General features: G+C 44.5%; 2 protein-coding genes and 1 long non-coding RNA gene across 15 annotated transcripts in view; all 3 read right to left on the bottom strand.

Annotated features, from left to right (window-relative positions):
- Positions 1 to 7362, bottom strand: part of SEC31A (SEC31 homolog A, COPII coat complex component) — a 79653-nt gene extending 72291 nt beyond the window's left edge. For all 10 annotated transcript variants that reach the window (XM_060247121.1, XM_060247122.1, XM_060247127.1 and 7 more), the window contains exon 1: positions 7193 to 7362. The gene's annotated coding sequence lies outside the window, so the exon portion shown is untranslated. The remainder of the gene's footprint in view (positions 1 to 7192) is intronic.
- Positions 7363 to 9868: 2506 nt separating this feature from the next.
- LOC132577559 (uncharacterized) lies at positions 9869 to 13351 on the bottom strand. 2 transcript variants are annotated; one of them, XR_009555836.1, is made up of 4 exons: positions 13263 to 13351; positions 12236 to 12277; positions 11185 to 11214; positions 9869 to 10077 (listed from the first exon to the last, which is right to left on the bottom strand). It is a non-coding gene; the product is annotated as an uncharacterized LOC132577559 (long non-coding RNA). The 2 variants fall into 2 exon arrangements; XR_009555837.1 differs by having other exon boundaries at positions 12756 to 13280.
- Positions 13352 to 20357: 7006 nt separating this feature from the next.
- LIN54 (lin-54 DREAM MuvB core complex component) overlaps positions 20358 to 25324 on the bottom strand; it is a 55713-nt gene continuing 50746 nt past the window's right edge. For all 3 annotated transcript variants that reach the window (XM_060247108.1, XM_060247110.1, XM_060247109.1), the window contains 2 exons: positions 25099 to 25301; positions 20358 to 23917 (listed from right to left, as the gene is read on the bottom strand). In XM_060247108.1, the coding sequence (XP_060103091.1) occupies positions 23713 to 23917; positions 25099 to 25301 (408 nt within the window). In that variant the 3' untranslated portion in view covers positions 20358 to 23712. The remainder of the gene's footprint in view (positions 23918 to 25098; positions 25302 to 25324) is intronic.

Genomic DNA, 25324 nt, shown 5'->3' with positions numbered 1-25324 from the left:
TCTATAAACAGACAACTCAACAGCTTTAAAATGCCCTATCTAGGGCTTTAAAATGTAGAAAACTACATGAACACGTGCATGTGAAGTTGCTGTCTACTGAACTGGACCATTGGTCCATCAAGCTCAGGATTATCTACCCAAGACTAGCAAGCAGCTCTCTGGAGCCTCAGGTCATAGTCTTTCACACCTGCTCTTTTAAACTGGAGATGCTGGGACTTGAACCTGGGACTCTGTGCATGCAAAGCTGATGTTCCACCTCTGAGCTACAGCCCCTTCCCCTATTAAATACTGCAAGAGAGGGTGAAAGGCTGTCTCAACAGAAATGCTCTAAAAGTTTACCTGGTGCCCAGAGTGGTATAACAGTAAGTTGAAATGGGCCAGGAAAGAGCAGACCTGGACTTTTGAACTGTGTCCAGGAACAAAGAAGCTGTCAGTGCAACTATTTCAACATGGGAGTGGCAAGATTCCTATATCCACCCCATGACAGTAATCTTACTTAGCAGTCATGATTTGGACTGGCTGAAGCGCTCCTGGATAATTTTCAGAAGCAATCCCATGTAAAGCATATTAAAGTGGGCCAGAATTCCAGCTCCCGTGCCATGTGTACAAGTTCAGAAATAAAACTGATTTTTTTGTTTAGTAAGTCTGAAATATCATAAAAACCATATAATATATTCTTCTGGAGACCATTTATAATCCACCTTACCTTGCCTCCTAGCAAAGGGAGTCTAAGGTGGCACAGTATTTAATTCATTTGTACACTGCCTTCCTCCCAAAGGGAGGCCCAAAGCAGCTTACAACACTCTCTTCTTCTCCATTTTACCCTAGCAACAACCCTGTGAGGCAGTAGGCTTCCCAACCATCCCGCCCTGGCGGGGGACCCCAGGATTTCCACCCTCTTCCCCCGCTCCCCAAAAAAACAGAAGCGGGGGGAGGGGGAGGAAACAGCGCCGGGGAGTATGGCAAGCCGCCCCATCCCGGAGTGGGCGAGGCCGCCGTGCCACGCCACTGCCGCCCCCTCCCTGCCCACCGCAGCTGCTCCTCTGAGATGGGCCCCGGCTGAGCCCATCTCAGAGGAGCAGCCAAGAGGCGGCAGCAGCGCAGGAGAGGGCGAGGGAGGCCAGGAGCATGGCGAGCTGCGAATCCGGGCCCTTCTAGGACCCGGACTCGCAGCTCACCACGGCCCTGGCCCGCCTCCACCCCCCCCTCCGATTCCACCTCAGAGGCGGAGCGGGCGAGGCCGCCGCACCGCTGCCGCCTCTTCTCCACTCGCCGTGGCTGCTCCTCAGAAATGGGCTCAGGCTGAGCCCATCTCGGAGGAGCAGCCACGGCGAGCGGAGAAGAGGCGGCAGCTGCGCAGCGGCGTCGCCCGCTCCGAGACGGGGCGGCTCGCCACACTCCCCGGCGCCGTTTCCCCCCCTCCCCCTAGCTCCACCTCAGTGTCTCCTGGCTCCACCCCCAAAGCCCCCAGATATTTCTGGGGTTGGACTTGGCAACCCTATGAGGCAGGTCAGGCTGAAAGAGTGTGATTGGCCCAAGTTCACCCAGCAAGCTTCCAGGGTTTGAGTGGGGATTTGATCTTGGGTTGCCCAATATTACACTGACACTCTTAACCACGATACCACGCTGGGTCTCATGGGCTTGCAGCCTAGGCAGGCTCTTGGTAAAGTGTACCCACTTCCTACTCACTTGTAAGGACCAGAGATACCTTCTCACGCAGAAAGGGACAGCGGGATACAGTTTACTGCCTTCTCTCTTCCCCCACACCTCACTTTTTAAAAAGACCGATCAACTCAAGAGGTGAAACTATCTTTCAAACAGGACACTTTCGCAGGAAATAAAACCAATAGCTCTCAAGAGGCAGCATCTGAAGATAATGTGCTAAGGATGAAAGTCAAAAGGGAATTATGTGCTAGACGATTTCTTTCAGATCTCATGCAAGTCCCACATCAAGGCAGGCTGAGCGTTGGTACGAACACCATCATATCACTGGTGTGTGTGAAAAGAACTGGACCACTCACTGTCAATGATGCTACAGACTTTATCCTGTAGAGATGCTTCTGGCAGTTCAAGAAAGTTTTAAACAAACGTAGGGTAAAAGGTGTACTAAATCATATACTGGAATCCTCACCAAAATATACTGTGGTCATTTCAAAGCATTACAAAGCAAAATAAAACAATTCATTGCAAATAATAAATATAGATACCACAGAAAATCTTAAAACTCCAGCAAATTTTTTTTCAAAATGTTATGAAAAGGCAAAATATAGCTTCCTTCTAGCAACTGTTACTTCTGACTAAATTGGCTGAGACTGACCTAAAGAATGCCTCACTCTCTAACCTTCCACCCATGCAGCCTCCAACATTGGATCAACCAAGATGAGACAAGGAAGATAAAGCACAGTTTGGCGTAGTGGTTAAGTCTCCCAGACTCTCATCTGGGAGAACCGGGTTTGATTCCCCACTCCTCCATATGAACCTGCTGATGTGACCTTGGGTCAGTCACAAGTTCTCGCAGACTTGTTCTGCTCAAGAGCAGTTATAGGAGAGCTCTCTCAGCCCCAACTACCTCACAGGGTGTCTGTTGTGGGGAGGGGAATGGAAAGGGGATTGTAAGCTGCTCTGGGACTCCTTTGGGTAGTGCTGGTACTGTATTGGTTTGCTCCCAGTTCTATCCTTATATGCACAAACAAAACCTTGGAGACTCAAAATGGTCTACCTCTCATGTCTGAATCACACTTTTGTGCTGTGGTTCACACTCTTATTCTACCATTAAAGATAGAAAACTACACGACTCATTTCACACAAAAAAACCCCACACCAAACCACACTTAATTATGTAGAAGGCAAGTAATAAGCTATTCTGTGCTTTTCAATTTTTCTGTTCTTGGATGGCTAAGTATCACTATGGACCCTGCAACAAGGAGAATTTTTTTTTTTGCCTCTGTGTAACACCGAGGGAGAGAAGACAGCATGGTATAGCCTGAGCTCATCAGATCTGAGAATCAAAGCATGGCCAGTACTTAGATGGGAGTCCACCAAGGAAGACTCTGCAGATGACAGTAATTGCAAACCACCTCTGATTCTCACTTGCCTTGAAAGCCCCTTGCTGTGGTGGCCATAAGTTGCATGCAACATATGTACTTAAAATTGACAATATAGAATCATAGAGTTGGAGGTATCTCCAGGGTCATCTAGTCCAACTCCCTGCACAATGCAGAAAATTCACAAGTACCTTTCCCCCCTACACCCCGAGTGACCCCTGCTCCAAGCCCAGGAGATAACAACAAAACAAAACCTCTCCAGGATCCCTGGCAAACCTGGCCTGGAGTAGAATTGCTGCCTGACCCAAAAGTGGTAAACAAATCGGCCCCATGTGACAAAATCCATGTGGCAAAATCTACCATGTGGCTACGTGGCTCTCAACAGGTAGGTACCATAATTATCAGCATTGCTGTTGGATGGTCAAAGAGATCCTTTCCTTTTTTTTCACCAGCAGAGAAGCTGGTTAGATCCAATCCACTATCTTAAGGCATACAGTTTTGGGCCCTCAACCATCCAATTCCTGCATTTGGGTTCTGTATAAAGAAAAAAGCAGGATAAAAAGTGTTTAAACATCTTACTGAGTTCAGAATCCACTGATCAACAACGTACACTGCATCAAAGTACAACAATAAATGTTACTTGCAGCCCAGGATTTGTTAATAAACTATTCAGAGGCCCTTTTTTCAGTTAAAAGTAAAGGTAGTCCCCTGTGCAAGCACCAGTCGTTTTTGACTCTGGGGTGACGTTGCCTTCGCAACGTTTTCACAGCAGCCTTTTTACAGGATGGTTTGCCATTGATTTCCCCAGTCATCTACACTTCCCCCCCAGCAAGCTGGGTACTCATTTTATTGACCTCAGAAGGATGGAAGGCTGAGTCAAGTTGGAGCTGGCTACCTGAACCCAGCTTCCGCCAGGATTGAACTCGGGTCATGAGCAGAGAGTTCGGACTACAGTACTGCAGCTTTACCACTCTGAGCCATGGGGTTCTTTTTTTTCCATTTAGCATAAGGAAATCTTCTGTGTAGGATTTAGTTTATAAGAACAATACTGAGAAGGGTCTGTTCCTCCTTCCAAACATCTTTAGAAGACCATGTGGTCTTCTATAGCAAAGGCCACAAATTTCGTTTTAATCATAGCGCCCTTTTAACACTTCCACTAAGCATTGTTAGAGTTCTGGCTTACTTTACACTCATTTACATGAGAAGCAAGACAAAAGATTGAGAGTGTAAACAGAAAGACTTCAAAATTTCAGAAAAGCTCCATAAACATTACTTTGAAGATATTCTCTTCAGGCCAACAGAACTACGACCATGTAAGTAGCCTCTGAAGTGCTCATTCTTTTTATTTGGTCAAGCCTCTCCCAACAGAAGATCTACCTTAATATAAGCAGAGGCTTATAAAAACCCAATAGCAACCGCATCTTTGAATCTATGCACTACAGCAACCTTTTTTCTTAAGGAAATTAAAGCTTCCCTCAACGATACTTTTTTCCCAAATCGGAGCTGTTATTTACAAATGGTTTCTAGCCTTTAAAAACATTTGCAATTATTTATAGGAAATCCAGTACTTCCAATATGACAACTCCTTTACACGGCGAGTAGCTGAATATAAGAAAATAAATCCACTAAGCATTTTGTGATTGTAAAACACTAACTAGCATAATGTTGCTTCTAAATTCTTTCACAGCATCTTGAAGAAGGGAAAGGAAACTGGTTACTGGGTTAAGCACCTGAAGAGCGCATCTGAATAAATATGCATGCACACAAAAGCTTATTCCCAGAATTAAATTTTGCTGATCTTAAAGATGCCACCAAACTTTGTTCTATTGCATTAAATTAGTTTTTCTTCATATCAAAAAGCACAAGAGTTTAGTCATCTCTTTCACAGGCCAATTTCAGCTAATACTCCAAGTTGCACAGTATTCGTCAGGAAATGCACACAGTTATTCCAAGAGGATGTGATGCAACAAAGGACACCATCATGCCTATACTTCATTTCAGTTAATGTATAACTGCCACGTAAATCAAACTTCCCATCCAACAGATCATACTACAGGAATCTATAGTTAGTCACATCATAACGTTAACAAGCTGAAAACAGAACGTTATGTTAAAGATGAGCCTGGAACAATGTTCAGTGGTAAGAAACAGTAAAAAAAAAAATTTCTTATTCTTTAATAGTGATTACTCCTTATTCACTTGTCTTTCTCTTATGTATTAAATATCTATACAATTTTTGTCCCCTTAGCACAAGGCAAATTTCCCTGAAAGATTTAAAAACAGTATGGCGCTTTTGCAATATTGTACTTTGGAAGTATCACTGCAGCTTTGCCTGTCTTGTTACTCAAAAGGATACTATATGAAAAACTACAAATTGTCCACTTTGAGAAACTGAGTGGACAGCACAGAAACTTTTGATACTGGCACAGCATCAAAAGACAGCCTCTCCTTTAGGGAGATTAACAGACACAGAAGGATACATGCTTAAGATCACGTAATGCCGATCAAGTTCTTAATCGTTCTTCTGGTTAAGGGGTTCATTTTTCCCACTCGAATGAATGCAAGCTTGGACAGGGACTGCAAACCCATGTTAGCAACTGGGAACACATAACCAGCACCACTGACAGAGGACCACATTCTAGAATTTTATACTAATGAACCCAAAGAATGACCATCCTCCCATTCTTCTTCTCCCCATTTTCACACTAATATGGATTTGGAGCCCCAGTTCATCAGCACACCCCCTACATGCGTGGGGTTGGGGTCCCATTGAACTTCTATCATTCCTACAGGGAGGCCAAGTGTGCGGCTAAAGGGCACTAGCCAGTAATTTGCACTGAATGGTGGTTGATCTTACCATTCGGAATTAATGAATCTTGGGGAAAAATGTAACCTTTAATATGAAATATTTCAACCAGCAATCCCCGATGTTACTAACTACTAAAAATAACCAGGAAGATCCTAGCAGTACATGTGTGTACGTGTGGGGGCTTAGTACAAAGCTCAACCAGTGGCAATGTGTGATATTTTAAGGTACACAGAGTGAGTACTAAAAGTTATCTTTGAATGTCAAGACATTCATGCACATTGCTTTCCCGTGCTTAAGAGGTACACCAAAAGGTATACTTCAACCAGCCTATCATTTCATGCTTAAGAACCGAGCAGGGATATTAATCTATTTTCAGTACATGTAAGTATGTAGTTGGGTAGGAAACTGATCCAGATTTACTCACATTAAATAAACATAATACCGGCATTCCATAGATTTCAAGATCGCACTTCTAGGCACACAAGCAACACAGTTTACATGTGTTCAGTCTGATTAATTTTGGAGGGCTTAGAAACCCCCCAGTGACCCTTTCCATTTTCTTTGAGACCCTAAGTGACTCCTCACCTCCATGGAGGATAAAGAAGCAGCCAGTTCCAAGGGGAGGGGAAGGGGGGGAAGGGCCTCTGAGCCCACTTCTCATTTTGAGCAACTTGGCCCTGGACCTCTTCACCAAGCCCTGCAAGGTCTAACTTGAGATCAAGATGGGTAGCTGTGTTTGTCCATACAGCAGCAGCAAAGAGCAGTCCAGTAGCACCTGAAAGATTAGCAAAAAATTGCAGCAGGGTAGGAGCTTCTCTGAGCAGTGATTCACAAAAGCTCACACCCTGCTGCAAATTGTTGTTAGTCTTTCAGGCATTCCTGGACTTTTCCAGTGTCTAGCTTAAGGTAGGGCCCAGCCTCGTGGAAAGACAAAGCCCCTCAGCAGAAGTCCCTCACTCCAAAATTCAAGTTAGAACAGCAGAGAAGCTGGACTCCTGCTTTCTTCCACTGTCTCGCTTGAAGTGGGGCGGCAGCCTTGTGGAAAGACAAAGCCCCTCAGCGGAAGCCCCTCACTCCAAAATTCAAGGCAGAACAGCAGAGAAGTTGCCTGGACTCCTGCTTTTCCCCACTGTCTAGCTTGAGGTGGGGGGGGCAGCCTTGTGGAAAGACAAAGCCCCTCACTCCAAAATTCAAGGCAGAACAGAGAAGCGCCTGGACTGCTGCCTGCACAGGGGAAGGGAAATGCAGGGAGAAAGATGGTGGAGGGAGCCTGGGAGTCCTCCCGTGGGCTGCAAACCCGGGACGGGTAACCAGCCCCGTCCTCCTTCTCCCTCTTTACCTGCCCGGGGTGTTCCTAGCTGGGGTCTCCCTGCCGGCGGGGAAGGGCTCGGCGGTTGTGGCCTGCCGGCTGCGGCTCCTCCTCGTTCTCTCCCAGGGCCGGAGGCGCCTCCACGTTCCGCTTCAACGTGGCAACCGGAGCGCCGCCTCCATCCCGCCGGCTTCCGGGCCAAACTGACGCCCGCCCGCCCGCCCGCCGACTGGGCAGGGCCTGCTGCCTGTGAGGAGAGCGAGAGGAGCGGCGGGGCGCGGCCTGCGACTTAACGCAGGCCTTTGGGGTGGAGGCGTCGTTGGAGCTGGCCCCTTAGCCCCTAGCAGGAGTAGCAGCAGTACCTCTGAGCGTGTGTGAAGTGCATTTCCAGTCAGAGGCGCTTAAGTAGGCCACGCCTGTAGGGTTGCCAACCTCTGCGTGGGGACGGGAGTTCTCCTGGAATTTCAGCTGATCTCCAGATGAGGGGCAGCGGTTCCTCTGAGCATGTGTGAAGCGCTTTTCCAGTCAGAGGCTCTGACTAGGCCGTAGGGTTGCCAATCTCCAGGTGAAAGCCTGGAGATAACCGTATCAAAAGTACTAACAATTCAATGCACTTCCGTATATTATATAGCATGTAACAAAAACTATTTCTGAATTAACAATTCCGGTATTGATATTATTAATCGAAAGAGTGTATCAAATAATGAATTAAATAATGTTGCAAATGCAGTCTCTGTTCATTCAAGGATATAGAGTCCACAATAGATGGAAGAATTCCTTTTTTTTCTTCTTCCGTACAGAAGTACCCAGCAGGTGCAGACAATTTCCTTTAGAATAGGAACAAGTTTCAGAATTAAAGTGACACGCTTTCTAGCTAAAATGGGGCATGTTTCAATCGATCCTTTGTCTGCAAATTAATCACTTTTCTGGAACAGTGCTCGGTATACTAAATGCAAAGGCAATAGTCAAATTTCATTCACTGGGCACTTTATCAGTAAATACAACCTGGAACCAGTCGCCAAACAATGCTAACACATTTCTTTTGGCACAAAAGTTTGGCATTCTCCTGGGATTCCAACTGATTAGAAGCAGCAGTACCTCTGAGCATATGTGAAACGCTTTTTCAGTCAGAGGCTCTGACTAGGCCACACCAACCTCCAAGTGGGACGTAGAATTCCAATTGACCTCCAGAGTATAAGTTCCCGTGGAGAAAATAGCAGCTTCAGAACAGACTTTATAGGTTCTAGGTTAAACCCCTCACCAAATTCCTTTTCCACAGGCCTCGACCCCAAAATCTTCAGGAATTTACTGGGCCAGAGTCGGCAACCCTAGGCCACTGTTCTGCATTTCTATGGTATAAAGAGCAGAACTGACACCTTTTTTTGAAAAACAAACCCAAGCTTTCATCCCCATTTAAGTTGAGATTAAAAGCTATTTCCGTTTCTTCTTGGAGCACAATGGCTTCTCTCCCTTAGGGATGCCAACCTCCAGGTAGGGCCTGGGGATCCCTCAGAATTACAGCTCATCTTGACTGCCCAGTGCACTTCCCCCAGATAAACTGGCTGCTTTGGAGGGTGGGCTCAATGGCATTGTACCCCATTGAGTCCAAATGATCCATTCCCAAAGTTTCCCAACCTAGATCTTGTACTCCCCCATCCCCCACCAGTAGATACCTGGCAACCTGATGCCATTCCCATGCTGAATTACTTGAGACCATGATGCTAGCCTGAAGTTGTGAGTAGTAACATCAGTCCAAAGCAAAACCCCAGAACATGTCACTTAATGTATTTAGGATCAAGAAAAAGGGCACAAAGATGTGCAAGGTTCCTCCTCTCTAGAACTCTTCATCAGGTGGTATTCTCGAAAAACATGGGGCAGATGGGCAAGCTTGAAGGCTTTCTTCCTTTGTCATAATAGGTGGCTGCAGGTATACATTTCAGCCAAGGTTTCCTCCTGAAGGCCATGCCCTGGCCAACTGTGAGTGGTAATTTTGGCTCAAATTAGATCTCACTGAAACTTCCGAAGGCTGCACAGAGCCATAAGTTATTGTGTGGACTTTGGCAAGACATTACTGTTATGGGTCTAATCCTCCACTGGAGATTACTGTTAAATGACATGCTTACTGGATTGCTAGAATGAAGGACATAGCATAAAACACCACCCTTGGTGTGAGGGTAATGTAAGAGGGGGGGGGACGGGACTTTCAGCAGTTTCTGAAGGTAGCAGCGTTGACCTGCAGAAGAGCTAGCTTTGTGTCCCATAGCACCTGACAGAAAGCGTTTTAACCCTTGAAAGCTCATACCCCCAAAATCTTGTCCATCTCTCAAAGTGCTACTGGATTTGAATCTAGATTATTTTAAACTAACTCCTCCGGGATTAATACAGAAGCCACTGCTATCCAATTTAATTTTCCAGACCAATGAGATAAAATGGCTACTCTGGTTATATTATGGAATGCAAGCCATGTGTAGTCTTCATTATTTAAAGACTGAAGGATCTGGCAGGTATCTTCAAGCACCTTAACATCCCAAGTTTAAAACCCAGTAAAAAAAATTATTAGACTCCCTTGACACACTGTGGATAATTCATTTAACATCTGTCTGTTCTAAAACTGCGATAGTTTTAAGTAAAACGTATTTAGTGTTTTGAAACACCAGCTGTGCATCATTTATGTAGAAAATAAAAAACAAGCCACAAGACCTAGGATTTCATTCGAAGTTAAAATATACATTTATTATTCCAAACAAAGAAAAAGCAACATACAGAATACCATGGACAGAACCCTGCCCAAATATACACGTGTTCTTGCTAAACCAAGCAATTTCAAAGATGTCTTTTTGCAAAGAAACTTGTCCTCCAGTTTTCAAGTAAATGGATGAGTGGGAAGTAACTTAAAGCTGGCATGCTCCAGAGATCTAAAAAGCAAAGCAAAATAAAACAGATTACAAACAATTATTTCATGATCTCAACAATTTGTTTCCAACTCCTAGATCAGCATTAATATTGTTTCCGTCAGCAGTTCTATATTATCCTGTGTAAATGGAAGTTTTCTTTTAAAAGTTCAGCAAATAGTCTGCATGTACATGATGCAGTTCAATTTAAGAAGTTAAAAACAATCCTGAAGAGCCAGATTGTAAAAGCAATATATGCAATAAACCCATTCTCTGGAGGTTATTTTTTACCATGGAGAAATGTAAAAATATTCTTAGAACATTAATGCCCATTTACCATTTATTCATATATTTTCTACAGCCATTCTGCAACTATCCAAAAATGGTGGGCTGCTCACACACCCTGATTAGCTGGTAAGCAGGCTACCATATCCTCTGCAAATGTGAGGTGATAATGTGAAATGTGAACTATGCACAGATAAATCAGAAAGCTCTATAGCTTGTTTATACAATGGGTTGGATCCAGCCAGCCTTTTCATTCAATCTTACCAAATTCCCCTGCTTTCTACAGCCCTAGGAACTCACACCTTTCAGCCATGCAGGCTCCATGATTCCCAGCATAGCCTTTTTGGTAGTCAAAGGAGAGCCTCTCTTCCCTTTCTCTCCCCAGCAGAAAAGCTGGTAGGTTCCAAGCCAATGTATTTTGGTCCTCATCCTTCCGGTGGCACATGCTAATATGAAGCGCCAGTTTGGCGCAGTGGTTAGAATGGAGGGCCAGGTACCCAATTAGTCATTATGCTTGTTATGTCACTGCCTCAGCCTAACCTATCTCATAAGGTTCTTGTAATGATGAAATAAGAGAATTCTGTATACTCCTCTGCCTTCTCTGAAGGAAGGGCAAGCTAAAACTGTGACTGGTCAAATGAGCAGAAGACAATAATGTGTTCACCAGACAAACATGGACATAGCTGCAATTATAACTGCCCTAAGTATTTTTTATCGACCATGACTGCCCAGCAACACACCAAGTGCATTACCCCAGTTCAGGTTCTGCTGCATGGGCCAAAGCATATACTGAGCAGACTAGCTCGTATTTTTGTTGCTTTCTCAAAAAGTCATTACAAGCTTTACCTTGGTCATTCTGGAGAGATTTCTGAATTCCTGAAAACAGAAGACAATTTATTACTATAAAGTTTAACACTAAGCAAAGTGTTTTGCATTCTCATCTCCAAGCTGAACCAGGCAGTGTTGAAGAGTCCTATCAAACATTCACAATCCTGTGTCCTCATCCAAGTAGACAATAATCACAGCAAATCATGATGTGAACAGCAGAAAAGAGTTTTAATCATTGGACACCAGGGAAGAAACAATATTTAAAATCGCTAGCAATGCTGACTTTAGACCCTTGTAGAAAAGCACTCAAATTGGGCAGTTTTCTTTAAAGAGCATTCTGTATATGCGGGGAAAGGTCCACATTATTAACTAAGTATAGAAAAGACTAAGAGTCAAGTAGTACCTTAAAAGGTAAAGGTAGTGCAAGCACCAGCCGTTTCTGACTCAGGGATGACATCACATCAAGACATTTTCAAGGCAGACTTTTTATGGGGTGGTTTGCCATTACCTTCCCCAGTCATCTACACTTCCCCCCCCAACAAGCTGGGTATTCATTTTACCGACCTTGGAAGGCTGAGTCAACCTTGAGCCGGCTATCTGAACCCAGCTTCCGCCAAGATCAAACTCAGGTCGTGAGCAGAGAGCTCTAGACTGCAGTACTACAGCTTTACCACTCTGCACCACGGGGCTGCTTTTAAGTAGCACCTTAGAGACTAATTAAATTTGTGGTAGAGTATGAGCTTTCATGACTCAGGTATCTGAAGAAGTGAGCGGTGACTCACAAAAGCTCATACCCTACCACAAATTTTGAAAGTCCTTAGGGTGCTACTGAACTCTTACTTTTTTGCTACTGCTACATACAGACTAACATGGCTACCCATCTTGATTGTTAACTATATTACAGATGATAACATAGCATATTTCATGGCAATGATATTATGAGGGAAAAGCAATAAATGTCATCTACGTAAAATAAACAAGGTTAAAGCTAATTTTTATGGCTACACTGGTAAGCAAAACCAACAGAGCGCTCAAATATGTCAAACATGATTCAGTGGAATAGCCTCACCTCAATAAATCCAGGATCCCATTTTGGGCGACAGCATAATTCCTAAGGGATCAAAGACCAGAATTTGGCAGTTATTTTCTCTACAACAAAATGAAACATGATGCATACATATAAAAAGTTTGAAAAGCAGGTATATAGCAAACTACAAGAGATAAGACAATTGGGCTAGTCCTTTGAACTGCGTGTCCTCAATCCAAATACTAATCACATTACATCATTATGTGAACAGCAAAGAAAAGGTTTTCATCATTGGACACAGCACTAAACATATCAGATAATCCAGTACCTCACAGTACGTGTATCTCCTTACACTGAGCCATGGTCCCTTCTTTACAACACAGCAACATATACAACCACTTTCAAAAGCCAAGTAATTGGTCCACCCAAACTCAATTTTATCTGCTGTACCATATTCACAGTCACAAGCCTCTTACCAGAGATTATATGATCCTCATTTACTCAGTTCTAGTGCTTCAATCATGCTAATCATACTGAAAACTCTAGCACTTGACCAACATACTTTTCCCCCTCTTTCAACGTTTCAGCTTTTCCCCAGTCTTGAAAGAAGAGATCTCTCTCATCAAGCCAGTGTGATGTAGTGGTTGCCAGGCCAGTATCTGGAAAACCCAGGTTCGAATCCCCACTCGGGCCATGAAAGCTTGCTGCGTAACCTAGGGCTAGTGACACTTTATTGGCCTAACCTATCTCACAAGGTGTTGTGAGGATAAATGGTGGACAAAAGAGCTGCCTTAAGTCCCCACTGGGGAGAAAGGTGAGGCATAAATAAATAAATAAATACATACATACATACAAGACAGCCTCTTAAGCCTTTCCCGCCAGCCAGAACAAGATTGCTCCATTATCTAAACCTGACCAAAAATAACGAGGGAGACAAAACTAAACCAACTAAAACACCATATCTCAAAACAATTAAAATGGCCCACCACCCATAAGCAAGCCTAAGGCTATCCTTGCCCCTGAGGTCCTTAACTCTGCAGCCCTACAGTCGCCTCCATCCCTGGCCTACCCGCCGATCCCTCAGTCCATGCGGGAGGAAACCGGAAACAAAGCCAACCTCACATGAAAGGCTCCCATTGGCTCAATCGTATGCCGATTTCTATTGGTTTCTGCCCTTTCCACTTTTCCTTCGTTAGAGGGCACGGGGCTAGTGACGTAAGGCCCATAGAGAAAAACCACTTGCGCTACTGTTCACACACACTTCCGGTCTAAAGTGGGCCGGGTTTTCGGAACAACAGCTGAGGAAGGGTGGAGTGACTCACGAAAGCTCCTACCCCGCCACAAATATTAAGTCTTTAAGATGCTGCTGGACCCTTGCTCTTTTCTACTGCTTACAACAAAGGAGGAGTCCAGTAGCACCTTTGAGGCCAACAAAGTTTTATTCAGACTGTAAGCTTTCGTATGCATGCATACTTCTTCAGACGAGGGAATGGGGTACAGTGAACAGAACTACATATAGCTGGTGGGCAGTGGTTAAGAATGCAAAGTGGTACAAAGTTAGAATCCAATGGCAAAATAGTGGAATTAACACATTGAAAAGAATATTTGGTCTGGATAGCATTTGTGTGGGACACCAATCAAGCAGTAACATGGCAGAATGGGAGAATGATGGTGAGAGTGTATAAGGCAATAAATGCAGTCTGTTAATTGCTCCTGGGTTTAAAAGGAAAATTTGGAACAGTGCTTTGGCATACAATTATGATTTGTAGAGCAGCTTGCCTCAACACACTTGTGAAGTGTGCAGGAAATACCTTTGACCAGGGACTTACTGAAGAGGTATCCAGTAGGTGTCAAGTCCCTGGAAAAGACAATAATGGTAGGAAAAGTTGAAGGCACCAGAAAAAGAGGCAGGGGGTCGATGGCCAACACACCATGGATGGACTCAATCAAGGCAGCCATGGACCTTACTTGGCAAGACTTAGGCAAGGCTGTTAGAGCACAGGACATCTTGAAGGTCATTAATTCATAGGGTCTGTGACAGAACCGGCCCGATTCTGCCTTCAGACCCAGTCCTGTTAACTCCCTATTGAGTCGCCAACTCCTGGAGGGAGCTATTTCTCCTCCTGCCCCTTGGGCTCGCTGCCACCACCTGCTCAGTCTAGGGGTTCAGATTGAGAGGAACAGGACTCCCAATCCCCCTCTCCAGCTATGAGGCCAGGCCTCAAGGTCCTCTGCCACCCTGTACTTGGGTTTCACAGAGACCTCAGCACTTCTTTGGGACAACCCTGGAGGATTGGCACCTTATCCAACTGCATGCCTTCCCCCTTCCCCGGGGCCCCCTTTATAAAGCAGCGTGGTCTAAGGCGGTTGGGGATCTATGTGGTACAGAGTTTGACTGCCAGCCTTCAATACAGAAAAAATATTTATTTACAAGAGAAAAAGAAAGGGAAAGAAAAACAAAACAAAAACAGTTGCATATAAAAAGTTAGCACAGCACCCGCACAGCAAACAGCATGACAAAGGAAAGGTGTTATAAACGCATCCTACTGTCCCTGGTCTAAACTTGCCCCGCCTTGGGGATGACTTACTTGGTCTGACTGCCTGGGGGCCTCACAGGCAGGAGCCCCCATGCTCACCACATGCTCCCTTGAGCGCCAGTTGCAAACTGCCTTCTCTTCCTGCTAACTCCAATCCCAAGAACAAAAGAACTTCCTGCCTCTCTAGGAGACTTTCCCCCTAGCGTTGTTGGTTTGGCTCTGGAAGGGAGGGGGGTTTGGAGGGAGGCTAGGCCAAAGCCTGCTTAGGAGTTTCATGTTTTCCCTCCCAATGAAGCACCAACATTGACTAAAATGGCGTTTCTCCACAGGGTCTCTCCATAAGTTGGAAGCTACTTGATGGCACTTTCACACCCACACCCAGGAGCGCCTTGAAGACTAACAAGATGCATTCCAGCACGAGGCTTTGTGATTCAGAGCTCTCTTAATAAAATGTCTCTAATGCCTTGAGTTCTGACTAGCAAAAGCTCACACTGGAATCAATTTTATTATCCTTTTAAGGCACTGCCAGGTATCTGTTTAATATTTCTGCAGCAAAGTAACTGCAGGCTTTTCCTCTGCAATTATTGTTTTTTGGGGGGGGCAGGAGGAGGGAAAATAAATGAGTACACTTTATCAGGGTTTGGGGTTCTATTGAACGTCATCACTCACTTTTTTCATAGAATCATAGAGTTGGAAGGGACCTCCAGGGTCATCTAGTCCAACCACCTGCACAACACAGGAAACTCACAAATACCTTCCCCAAATTCACAGGATCTTCATTGCTGTCAGATGGCCATATAGCCTCTGTTTAAAAACCTCCAAGGAAGGAGAGCCCACCACACCTCCTGAGAAAGCCTGTTCCACTGAAGAACCACTCTTAACAGTCAGGAAGTTCTTCCTAATGTTGAGCGGGAAATTTAATTTCAACCCACTGGTTCTGGTCCTACCTTCTGGGGCCACAGAAAACAATTGCACACCATCCTCTAGATGACAGCTCTTCAAGTACTTGGAAGATGGTGATCATATCACCTCTCAGCCACCTCCTCTCCAGGCTAAACATGCCCAGTTCCTTCAACCTTTCTTCATAGGACTTGGTCTCCAGACCCCTCCACCATCTTTATCGCCCTCCTCTGAACCCATTCCAGCTTGTCTGTATCCTTCTTATGTTACTTTCACCCAGATCTTGGATTCAGTGGGAGCTCACAGGAGCACAGCTCCTGAACCTTTCTGAGAGTTCCACCTTCTTTGTCCATTGAATGTGCAGCTGCATAACAATCCCTGGATGAGCACCACCTATTTTTCTACAAAACGACCGCTGCTTTCACCAGGTAACATAATACTACTCTTTCAGGACTTGAATTTTTGAACTACACAAATAGTATTTTGGGAATACGCACTGCCCCAACCCCATCTGTATATTTTGTCTAGGTTGTTGCACACTCTTTTTTCAAAAACCTGCAAAGTGAAAGGACCGTGAATAAATCAGGAAGTATAGGTCATGATGCAATTAGAGCCACAATTCAAATGTATTTATGTATCAAACTTATATCCTGCTCCCCCTCTCCTAAATGGCACTTGAGATGACATTAGGAGAGCCCTGCTCTCGCTCTTAACCCATGCTAAAGGACCTTAAAATACTATAATATAGGGAACTAGGAGGTAGCTCCTCTGAATCCTCCTGTTCCCTTTTCAAATGGCCGATTTCGATCTTTTACCGGAAGTTTTATTACCCAATACGTGTCTCTCTATGCTCCAACTTCGCCAAGCGTCTCTTGCCGCTCTATCACAAGGGAAAAGGTCACCCAATAAGGTAGCCAGAGAAAGGAATGGCCAATGAAAAGCGGCATTGTGTACTGAGAGGATGAATACCAATCAGAAAGAGAGAGACGACACTGTCAATTGGCCAATCAGAATGCTCGGTCGCTGCGTTTGGTGGCTCATGTTCTCGCGATAGCGGTGATGGCCGCCCTGGTCTTCTCGTTTCTTCTTTCCTCCCGCCGCTCTTAAGGTAGCTCTGGAGCGATGACTCGGAGTTGCTCTGCTCAGGGCTGCAGCACCCGGGACAGCGATCTGAATCTGGAGAGGGGCATCTCCTTCCACCAGTGAGTGAGGCTGGGAGAGACTGGCTCCCTCTCCATGGATGCTGTTTATTGGCGTGTGATACAGACGCGTGGCAGCGACTGTGGAAAGGCATATTCATACGTTACAGTGTGGCAAGCTCCGTGCACGTGTAACGTGAGGAATCATGAAAACGCATCGTGAAACACTTGCCTCCCTGTGCATGTGTGAAGGAACGTTCGGGGATAGGGTTGCCAAGTCCAATTCAAGAAATATCTGGGGAGTCGGGGACTTTGGGGGTGGAGCCAGGAGAAAGGTTGTGGCAAGCATAATTGAACTCTAAAGGGAGTTCTGGCCATCACATTGAAAGGGACCGCACACCTTTTAAATGGAAATAATGAAGGATAGGGGCACCTTCTTTGAACATGAGCCCCTGGTCCAATCCTTTTTAAGCTTGAAGGGTGTTATAAGGAGGGGCACCGGATGCTATGCTGAAAAAAACAGCCCCTGCAGAGCCCCTGCAGAGCTATGCTGAAAAAAACAGCCCCTGCAGAGCTGATCAATTATCCATTATACCCTATGGGAATCGATCTCCACAGGGAATAATGGAGTGCCCAGCGGACAGTTCTCTCCCTGCCCCCTGCTTTCTGATGACCCTGAAGCAGGAGGAGGGCATCCAAACTGGGGGATCTCCTGCCCCCACCTGGGGATTGGCAACTCTTTCTAGGGAGCAAGAAAAGAGTATGGGGCTGGGGAGAGGAGTTTTTGCTCCTTCATCGGGTGGTGTGAAATTCATTAGTCCGGCTAGGTAGCAGTGTTAAGTGTAACTCCAAAATAAAACCGGAGCACAGGGGGGCCTTAAATACAAATACAAAAGCTTCTGCTGGAATAAATTTTGCTGCCCAGCTTGCTTCATAGGTGGACGACCACTTCATGTGCCTGATGAACATTGCATCTAACCCACAAAGGCTTATGCTGGAATATAATGCTGGAATATAGTTAATCTTCAAGGCTTCTGTTTTATTTTGTGAACGTTAAAGAGTTCATGTACTCCTACATATACATTTACAATTCTATTTTTGACCCTTGTGAGTGAGATTTGTTTTGTGACTCTGGACAAGGTTTAATAAAATGTAAACAAGTTATGTGTCAACTCCAGCCTGGTAATTTGCCTTTTTGGAACAGGTTATGAGCCAGCTAAAGAACAGCTTGAGGTGGGATATAAATATTTGAAGTAAATCAGCACAGCTATATGCGGCATATTCCTTGGACTGTTCTTTGAATCATAAACAACGGTGACTTCTATTTATTTCCTGGAATTCAAGCACTGTTCTTTTCTGTACTGGTCAGAAACTAGTTTTACCAGAGACCCTTTTGACAATGTAGGGGAGGTAGTCATAATCCCTGCTGTCAATTGCCAGTACTCTTCATCCGCCTTCTCTTTCCCTTCTGTGGTGATATTGTGTATGTTATGTTGTAGAGGGCCCAAGTTAAAACCTCCAGTTGCTGCCCTCCACTATAGTACATGTAAGTTTCAGTTCTGGCTGTTGTGAATTCCAAAGTGATTTTGGACAGATGATTCTGGGGGGGAACTTTATTAAGTAAAAATGGGAGATCTTGGTTTATGTTCACATAGTCTGCATTATTTGACCATTATTTCTGTTTGTACAGTGATGGAAAAATTCCCTAGCTTGGTATTGCCTTATGGTAGCTATTAATCTGTAGATATGCATGCACCTTATTATTTACTTCACTTACACCCCACTTTTCTCCCCAGTGAGAACCTACAGTTTACAGCATTCTGCCCTTCTACTTGAGAGCCAGCATGGTGTAATGGTTAAGCGTGGAGGTCTGTAATCCTGAGAACCGGGTTTGAGTCCCCACTCCTTCACATAAAGGCCAGCTGGGTGACCTTGGGCCAACCACAGTTCCCTTATCCTTCCAGCCTGACAACATAAGCCTTCTGAGGTCCATGAAGGCAGCTGATCCATGTATTCAAACTGGGCCTGCCACAATCACATAGAAAAAGTATGGGATGGAGGGTTAATTTGATAAGCATCTGGAGCCAAGGTCCATGAGTGGCTCTTAACCACAAGGTGTAGATGGAACACTGTCTGGGGCAGTAATGCTCTGTCTTCTTGGTGCTTGAGGGGCAACAGTGGGAGGGCTTCTGGAGTTCTGGCTGCATTGGTGGACCTCCTGATGGCACCTAGGTTTTGGCCACTGTGACAAAGAGTGTTGGACTGGTGGACCTCCTGATGCAATGTGGCTTCTCTCACCTTCTTAGTTTAAGGGGTGATTGGAGGAGGGGCACAGAATTCTCCCTCTGCCCATTGCCAGCCAGGGCTCTTGGGTGGCCCTAAATGAAAGGAGGGGGAGGAACTATGAAGATAGGCTACTAGGAGTTAGGAACAGGGTCCTGATAAGGTTGTTTGTTCTGCTTAAATGCTGTATATTCATTGCTTGATTTGGACTACCTTGGTATTATTATCTGAAGTCCATGTCTTGCAGCTCTCAGACATCTGACATTTATTCTACGTGGCTCTTATGTTAAGCATAGGATTTTCAGAATGATAAGACGTTCAGATGTGGTTTGCCGTTGCCTGCCTCTTTGGAGCAACCCTGGACTTCGGGGGTGGGGGGGTGGGGTGGGTCTCCCAATCAAATACTAGCCAGGGCTGACCTTGCTTAGCTTCCGAGATCTCATGAGGCTAAATGGAAGGGCCTTCTTAGTGGTGGCACCAAAACTTTGGAACTCCCTCCCCAGGGAAATTCATGTCTCCCTCTGTTGGTATCTTCCTGCCAGTGGTTGAAAACTTTTTTGGAATAACCCCAATAATGGCTACTGACCCTCCTTGGTTCTAGTGTTGTTTGTTTACATGATTTATGGAATTATAATTTTTAATGTTTTTAATTGTTCAGATGTTTTAATCGCTTTATGTACACTGCTTTGTGGGTTTCCTGCATTGTGCAGGGGATTGGACTAGATGGCCCTGGAGGTCCCCTTCCAATCTATGATTCTATGGGTCCTTCTGCCCATCATTCCAAACTGTGCGATAAACCAAGGGGCATTCTTGGCCTTGTGGGCAGGAAGAGAGGTTCTTCAGAGCAATTGTGTCTACCTCCCACATCATCTTCTGTAATCTGACTAAGGCTGTGACAGGATTGAAAAATCCCAGAGACATCCAGAAGCCTTCTGGATCTATCATACAAATATAATAAAATGAAGAAACAAGTATAATAAATCAGCCTCAAGGGACAGGACATCCTAACCAGGCCCCCGCTCTTCCAATTGTTTGGGAGTCCAACTTCCTCATTACCTAGCCATGAATTGCCAGCCAGTATAGACAACGGTGAGCTAGATGGACCAATAATCTGAATCAGTATAAGGCATCTTGAGGTAAACGTATGCTTGGTTGGCCACTGAGTAAAGGAGAAGGATCATTCTCCATGGATCCTTGGTTTCACCCAGCACACCTCTTATTTCCTTAATAAACTCGGGTATTCTTTAAAAAAAAATCTTATATTACTTACTGTTGTAAAGAAAAAGCAGCACAGAAGTCTCCTTGTACAGAATAGTATAAAGGTTTTATTTTTCTTTGTGATTTATCTGACAGTTTTGTTTTTACAATATAGAAAAGTGTAATCTTTGAATAGGTCTAGTAAATATAAATTTAAATCTATTTTTTAAGATGTAAACCAGAACTAGAAAATTAACCCCAAGCACCCTCTCCTCCCCTTTCCCAAACTCTACCGACAATGGGTCTGACCCAGAAGAAACTCATTTCTATGGGGCTTTAGCAGCAATTCTGCATCCACCCCACTGAAATGGAGATGTTACGCTGCAGGCGTGCTTTATAAACAGCTTGCAGTGTCTTGATGTGTTTGTGCTGCCTGTTTTTCTTCAGCGATTTCGTGCAAAGGGCCAAGGGGAGGGGGGGGGGTGGAAGGGAAGAACCAAGCTAAATACTGGAGAAAGCTTGTTCTGAGAGACAGAAAACTAGATCTTTGATTGCACCTTCTTCAAATCTTTACACGCAATTCCGTCATACATAATCTACAACAGGAATCCAAACTTCACAAAAAGCTTTTTTTCTGCACACATATAAATACACATCACAAAAAAAAAGGTGCAAGTTAGAATTAAGACACAGAATATTTACAAAAGTAAACACGGATTTAGTCCTAGACAAAGAGGATACATGTTGCAATCTGTTTGAAAAATAACTTGATCAAGTATTATTTTTTATCCACTTACACTAATTTACATTTATACAACTGCTACCATACGGATGCATACGTTATCAGTAAAAGGTGAGTCTTCATCTACTCTGGAAGGTAATGCGCTGACTCTGTACCCTCGAGTCAGAGTGCTAATCATAAAACAATTCTGCTAAAACGAACCACAGCTTCCTTTTCAGGATTGTGTGTACATCTATGTAAGCCTGCCATGGTATGCATACACAGTTCCATAATAGTATATATGTGTACAGTTACACAGAGAAAATATAAGATCCCTTTTTGAACAAAAGGCCTGCGGTATAATTACAGGGAGAACTAAAATAATCCAGCAACCATTTGCCAGTTCGAACATGGGGGTTTAATAGCCTTTCCAGAGACCCTGAACAGTTGGCTGCACTAAGAAAAACAACCCTCCATGCAAATGTGTTAAGCATTTTAATAAGATCTGTTAGGAACGTGGTGGTTACTTCTAACAATCTTCAGCCCATGCAACGCTGTTTCACTCTTTTTGTTCCACCAAGAAGTCAACATGGTTAGTTCTGGTCTGCAGACAGTCCTAAACTGAAACAATGCATTGCTAGAATTTATTTTTAGAAAGGTAAGCAAACTTGAGGTGATATCAGAAATGCATAGGTGATTAGCTTTAACAGTCTGCTATCAAGATGCAGCTAATTTGAACACCTGTTAACACCTCCTAAAGACCTGATTGCTCTCTGCAGAAATATGCAGGGGTGGTAGATTAAGCGCAATTTCTTGACTCAATTTACTGCTGATTCTCACCCGCCCTAGTTGAACATGTTCCAGACTGCACTATTGCCTAGGGTCAGCTCAGGACATCCGGTTCTCCCACGTTCGTCTGACAGATTTTGCCGGACAAATACAGGCACAAAAGGGCAAACGCAGTTTGCTTTAGACTTATTCACTGTCCAATTGACTTCAGCCACAGTCGCGGCATGAAGCGGGAGCACTTAACCCAATGGACTGAGCAGTTCCAGTGCCGGATTGTGGCCATTTTGCTTAGCCTTGTCAAACTTGCATTACAAACACCGCCTTAATTAAAAATGCTTGCTAATAAAATGCACTCTCAACTTCTCACTTAGCGCAACTTAAAAACAACACACACAAGTAGCTCCTGCGAAGAGAGTTGCCGCAACCCCTTCAGCCATTTCCAGATATTCCTACCAAAGGCAGCTTGGGATCCGGAAATCCCAGGGGATTTTAATTTTTTTTTTTTTAAGAGAAGCCCCACTCCATCCAACCCCCAGGCTGTATCACTGACAGTCTTTGGAAGTTTCCTCAGTTTCAAAACATGCTTTCCTATGTGGCATGAGGATTTCTATTTAAGAAACTCAAAAGTGTAAATGCAAGAACCCCTCTTAGATGCACAAAATTAGTTCCATGTGGGTTGTTCTTTGAATCCTGGCCGGTATCTATGAAGAGCTGATTATGAGCCATCCAGTAAACACAAATAACTGGGCTAAGGATTACCCTATGCTTTGTCCTCTATGCATCAGTTTAAAAAGGGGGTCCCTCCAGCAAAGTACTTTTGAATGGTATGTAAGATCCTCAAGCATCCCTTGTATCTGAACACTGCACCAAGATGTGAGGGCCCCTCCCCTTTAAATATTGTGGCAATGCATGAAGTCTAAAAGATTTTCAGGAGTTATATATTGCGACTGCAATTATGCTATTTAATGATCCTTATCAGGGCATTTCAGTGCTCTTTGGATGTGACAATGAGCCTACCTGTGAAATGATAGCTCAGTTATTGAAAGATTGTTGTCTTTCAGTCCTTTGGAGCACTGAGGATTGTCTGAGAGATAACAGCTGTCAAAATAAGCAAAATACCGATCTCTCGAAACCCAAACGGAAGCAGCTTATTACAATTTGGAACAGTACATTTAAAAAGGGGTTTTATGGTATTTCAGGCTGTTGCTGATTTTGACCTTGATTTCTGCATCACAACACTGCATGTTTCTGTACCTAGTTCTGGCAATGTGGTATTCCCCGTGTAAAACTCATAGTTGAAGACACCACAAATCATGCTCCCCATGAAATCAGAACTGTAGCCAGCAAGATAATCCTCCAGATTTCCGTATCTTCCTGAAATGCTTTTAGGAAAAATGTTTTCCCCTCTCCCCTTTTTAGCATTAGCAAACCCACCGATGTACTGTTATTGACTCTAATGCAAAGCCAAAGCTGCCTTGTGATGCTGATCAAATGGATTTGAAGTATTTGTGCAAGATTTTTGTTTGTTTAGGAACATCCCGTCAGCGTCAACGGGGCATTCAGAGGAAATGGCCTCTGATGGAAGGACTGTGGTTGACGTCTTGTCCCAGCTCCTTCCCCCTCATACAAATTGAACACTAAAATTGCAAGTAATAATTTAAAAGATTGCTCGAAGAACCTTTTTTTCTAAAAGAGAAAGAAGAAAGCCACTGCGATTCTCCGAAGTTGGGAAGAAGACGGGCGCCGTCCTAAAAAGAAGTTAAGCTTTAAAAAGTACTCATTATTATAAAGGTCTCTCGGTTCGGTATTAATGTAAGCCAATGCGAGCTAAGCAGCACCAAATGAAGAATGAAAGACCATCACTATCATCAGCTGCTGTTGCGGCGAACCAGAAAAGTGTCCCTGTGCCTTTTAGTGTCCCCCATTTCAGACTGTGGCTCATTTTCAAGACAGTCAGCAGTTCATGGCACAAGCATCAGTTTTACTAGACTTTCCAGCCGCATTAATGATTCTCATAAGACAGCGTCCAAATTCTTCCAGGATCATCCGCTCTGCCATCGCTTTAGACTTCCCGGCCTTCTCGGCCTGCTCGGCTTGTGCAAGCAAGCAGTCACATGTTGCGTCGGCAACCTCCTTGGTGACGAACGTGAATGGCAACCTAGGAAGGAAAGGGCAAGCCCTGAGAATCTGCATGGAACACAAGAGCGACAGCCAGATTTTTTGAAAAAGTACGGAGGGTATCTGTGAGTAAGAAAGGGCAACCTTGAAAGACGTTAAGTTCTCGGGCCTCTCCTCTTTCCCCATTAAGATCTATGAATACCTACATATGTGCCATCAAATCACAACAAACTTTTGGCGACCCCAGCAAGGAGCTTCCAGGGCAAGCGAGAAACAGAAGCCTTTGCCTTCCTCTGCAGAGCATCCCTTGGTGGCCTCCCATCCATGTCCCGGTCCTTCTTAGCTTCTGAGATCTGACACGATTGGGCTGTACCATTGTGAAAGTAAAAATGAACCAGAGTGGAGACATATTGAATGGTGAAGTCATGTAGGCAAGGTGGGACGTGCTGCAACTGTAAGAATTAAGTGACCTACTAGAACTAAGTAGTCTGAATCAAGGAATGACCAGCTGCAGAGGAAAGATACTGAACAGTCAGCTGCACTGGAAAATAAGTTTAAGTTCTAATTGTGCATGCTTATCTGAGGGACTATAAATGTACTTGGAAGAGATAACCCTCCTACCTCCCAGCTTCTGCTTTTTCTGGCTCCTGCAATTGCGCAATGAAGAATTAAAACAGCTTTGGAAATTATTTTTAGTGCCTTTCTTCAGCACCAGGCTGCTTTCCCTTTCAAGATCTATGAATACATACTTATTATCAGGGCTTTTTTTGTAGCATATTAGGCCACACACCCCTGATGTAGCCAGTCCTCCAAGAGCTCACAGTAGCCCCTGTACTAAGAGCCCTGTAAGGATTGGCTACATCAGAAGTATGTGACTTAATATGCAAAAAGAGTTCCTGCTACAAAAAAGCCCTGCTTATTATTGATTTTAACTTCTCTCTACAGATTTATAGAGAAGCTGACCCTTTAAGCCTGGGGTGAGGAGGGGGAGGGAGGAAGAGAGAAGCAACCACTAGACTACCGCACTTTTCTTTGCTAGGAATAGCAGCAGCTGTGAAGGGCTGGAGGGGCAGCATAAGAGGGGATGGGTAGAAGGATGCAGGAGGAGCCCAGGGGAGTGGCAGTCAGCTCCTTCAGAAGTTAATGGCTCGCCTTCCTTATGTCCTCCTTCAGCTTGATTTCTTTTGAAAACTCAATAAAACATAGTATGTGAACACACACCTCCCCCCTCCGCTGGACAGCACTGGTGCCGGCCTAGTTAGCAGGTCCGAAATCTGCGAGGACAGCTTCGTCTTGGCCGCTGTTTGTTGCTGAACTCGCACCTCGGCGGCATCAGCCAAGTGCATTAATGTCTTCCTCTCGGGGCTTTCTTCAAAATTCTTGCATCCAATACATTTACAGATGGAGGAACACATGATCTTTGCCTAAAAAAGAAAGGAGAAACACA

This window comes from Heteronotia binoei, chromosome 9 (assembly GCF_032191835.1).
Source record: "Heteronotia binoei isolate CCM8104 ecotype False Entrance Well chromosome 9, APGP_CSIRO_Hbin_v1, whole genome shotgun sequence".
NCBI lineage: Eukaryota > Metazoa > Chordata > Lepidosauria > Squamata > Gekkonidae > Heteronotia > Heteronotia binoei.
Note: the sequence above shows the minus strand (reverse complement) of the source record. Positions and strands in the feature narration are given on the sequence as shown.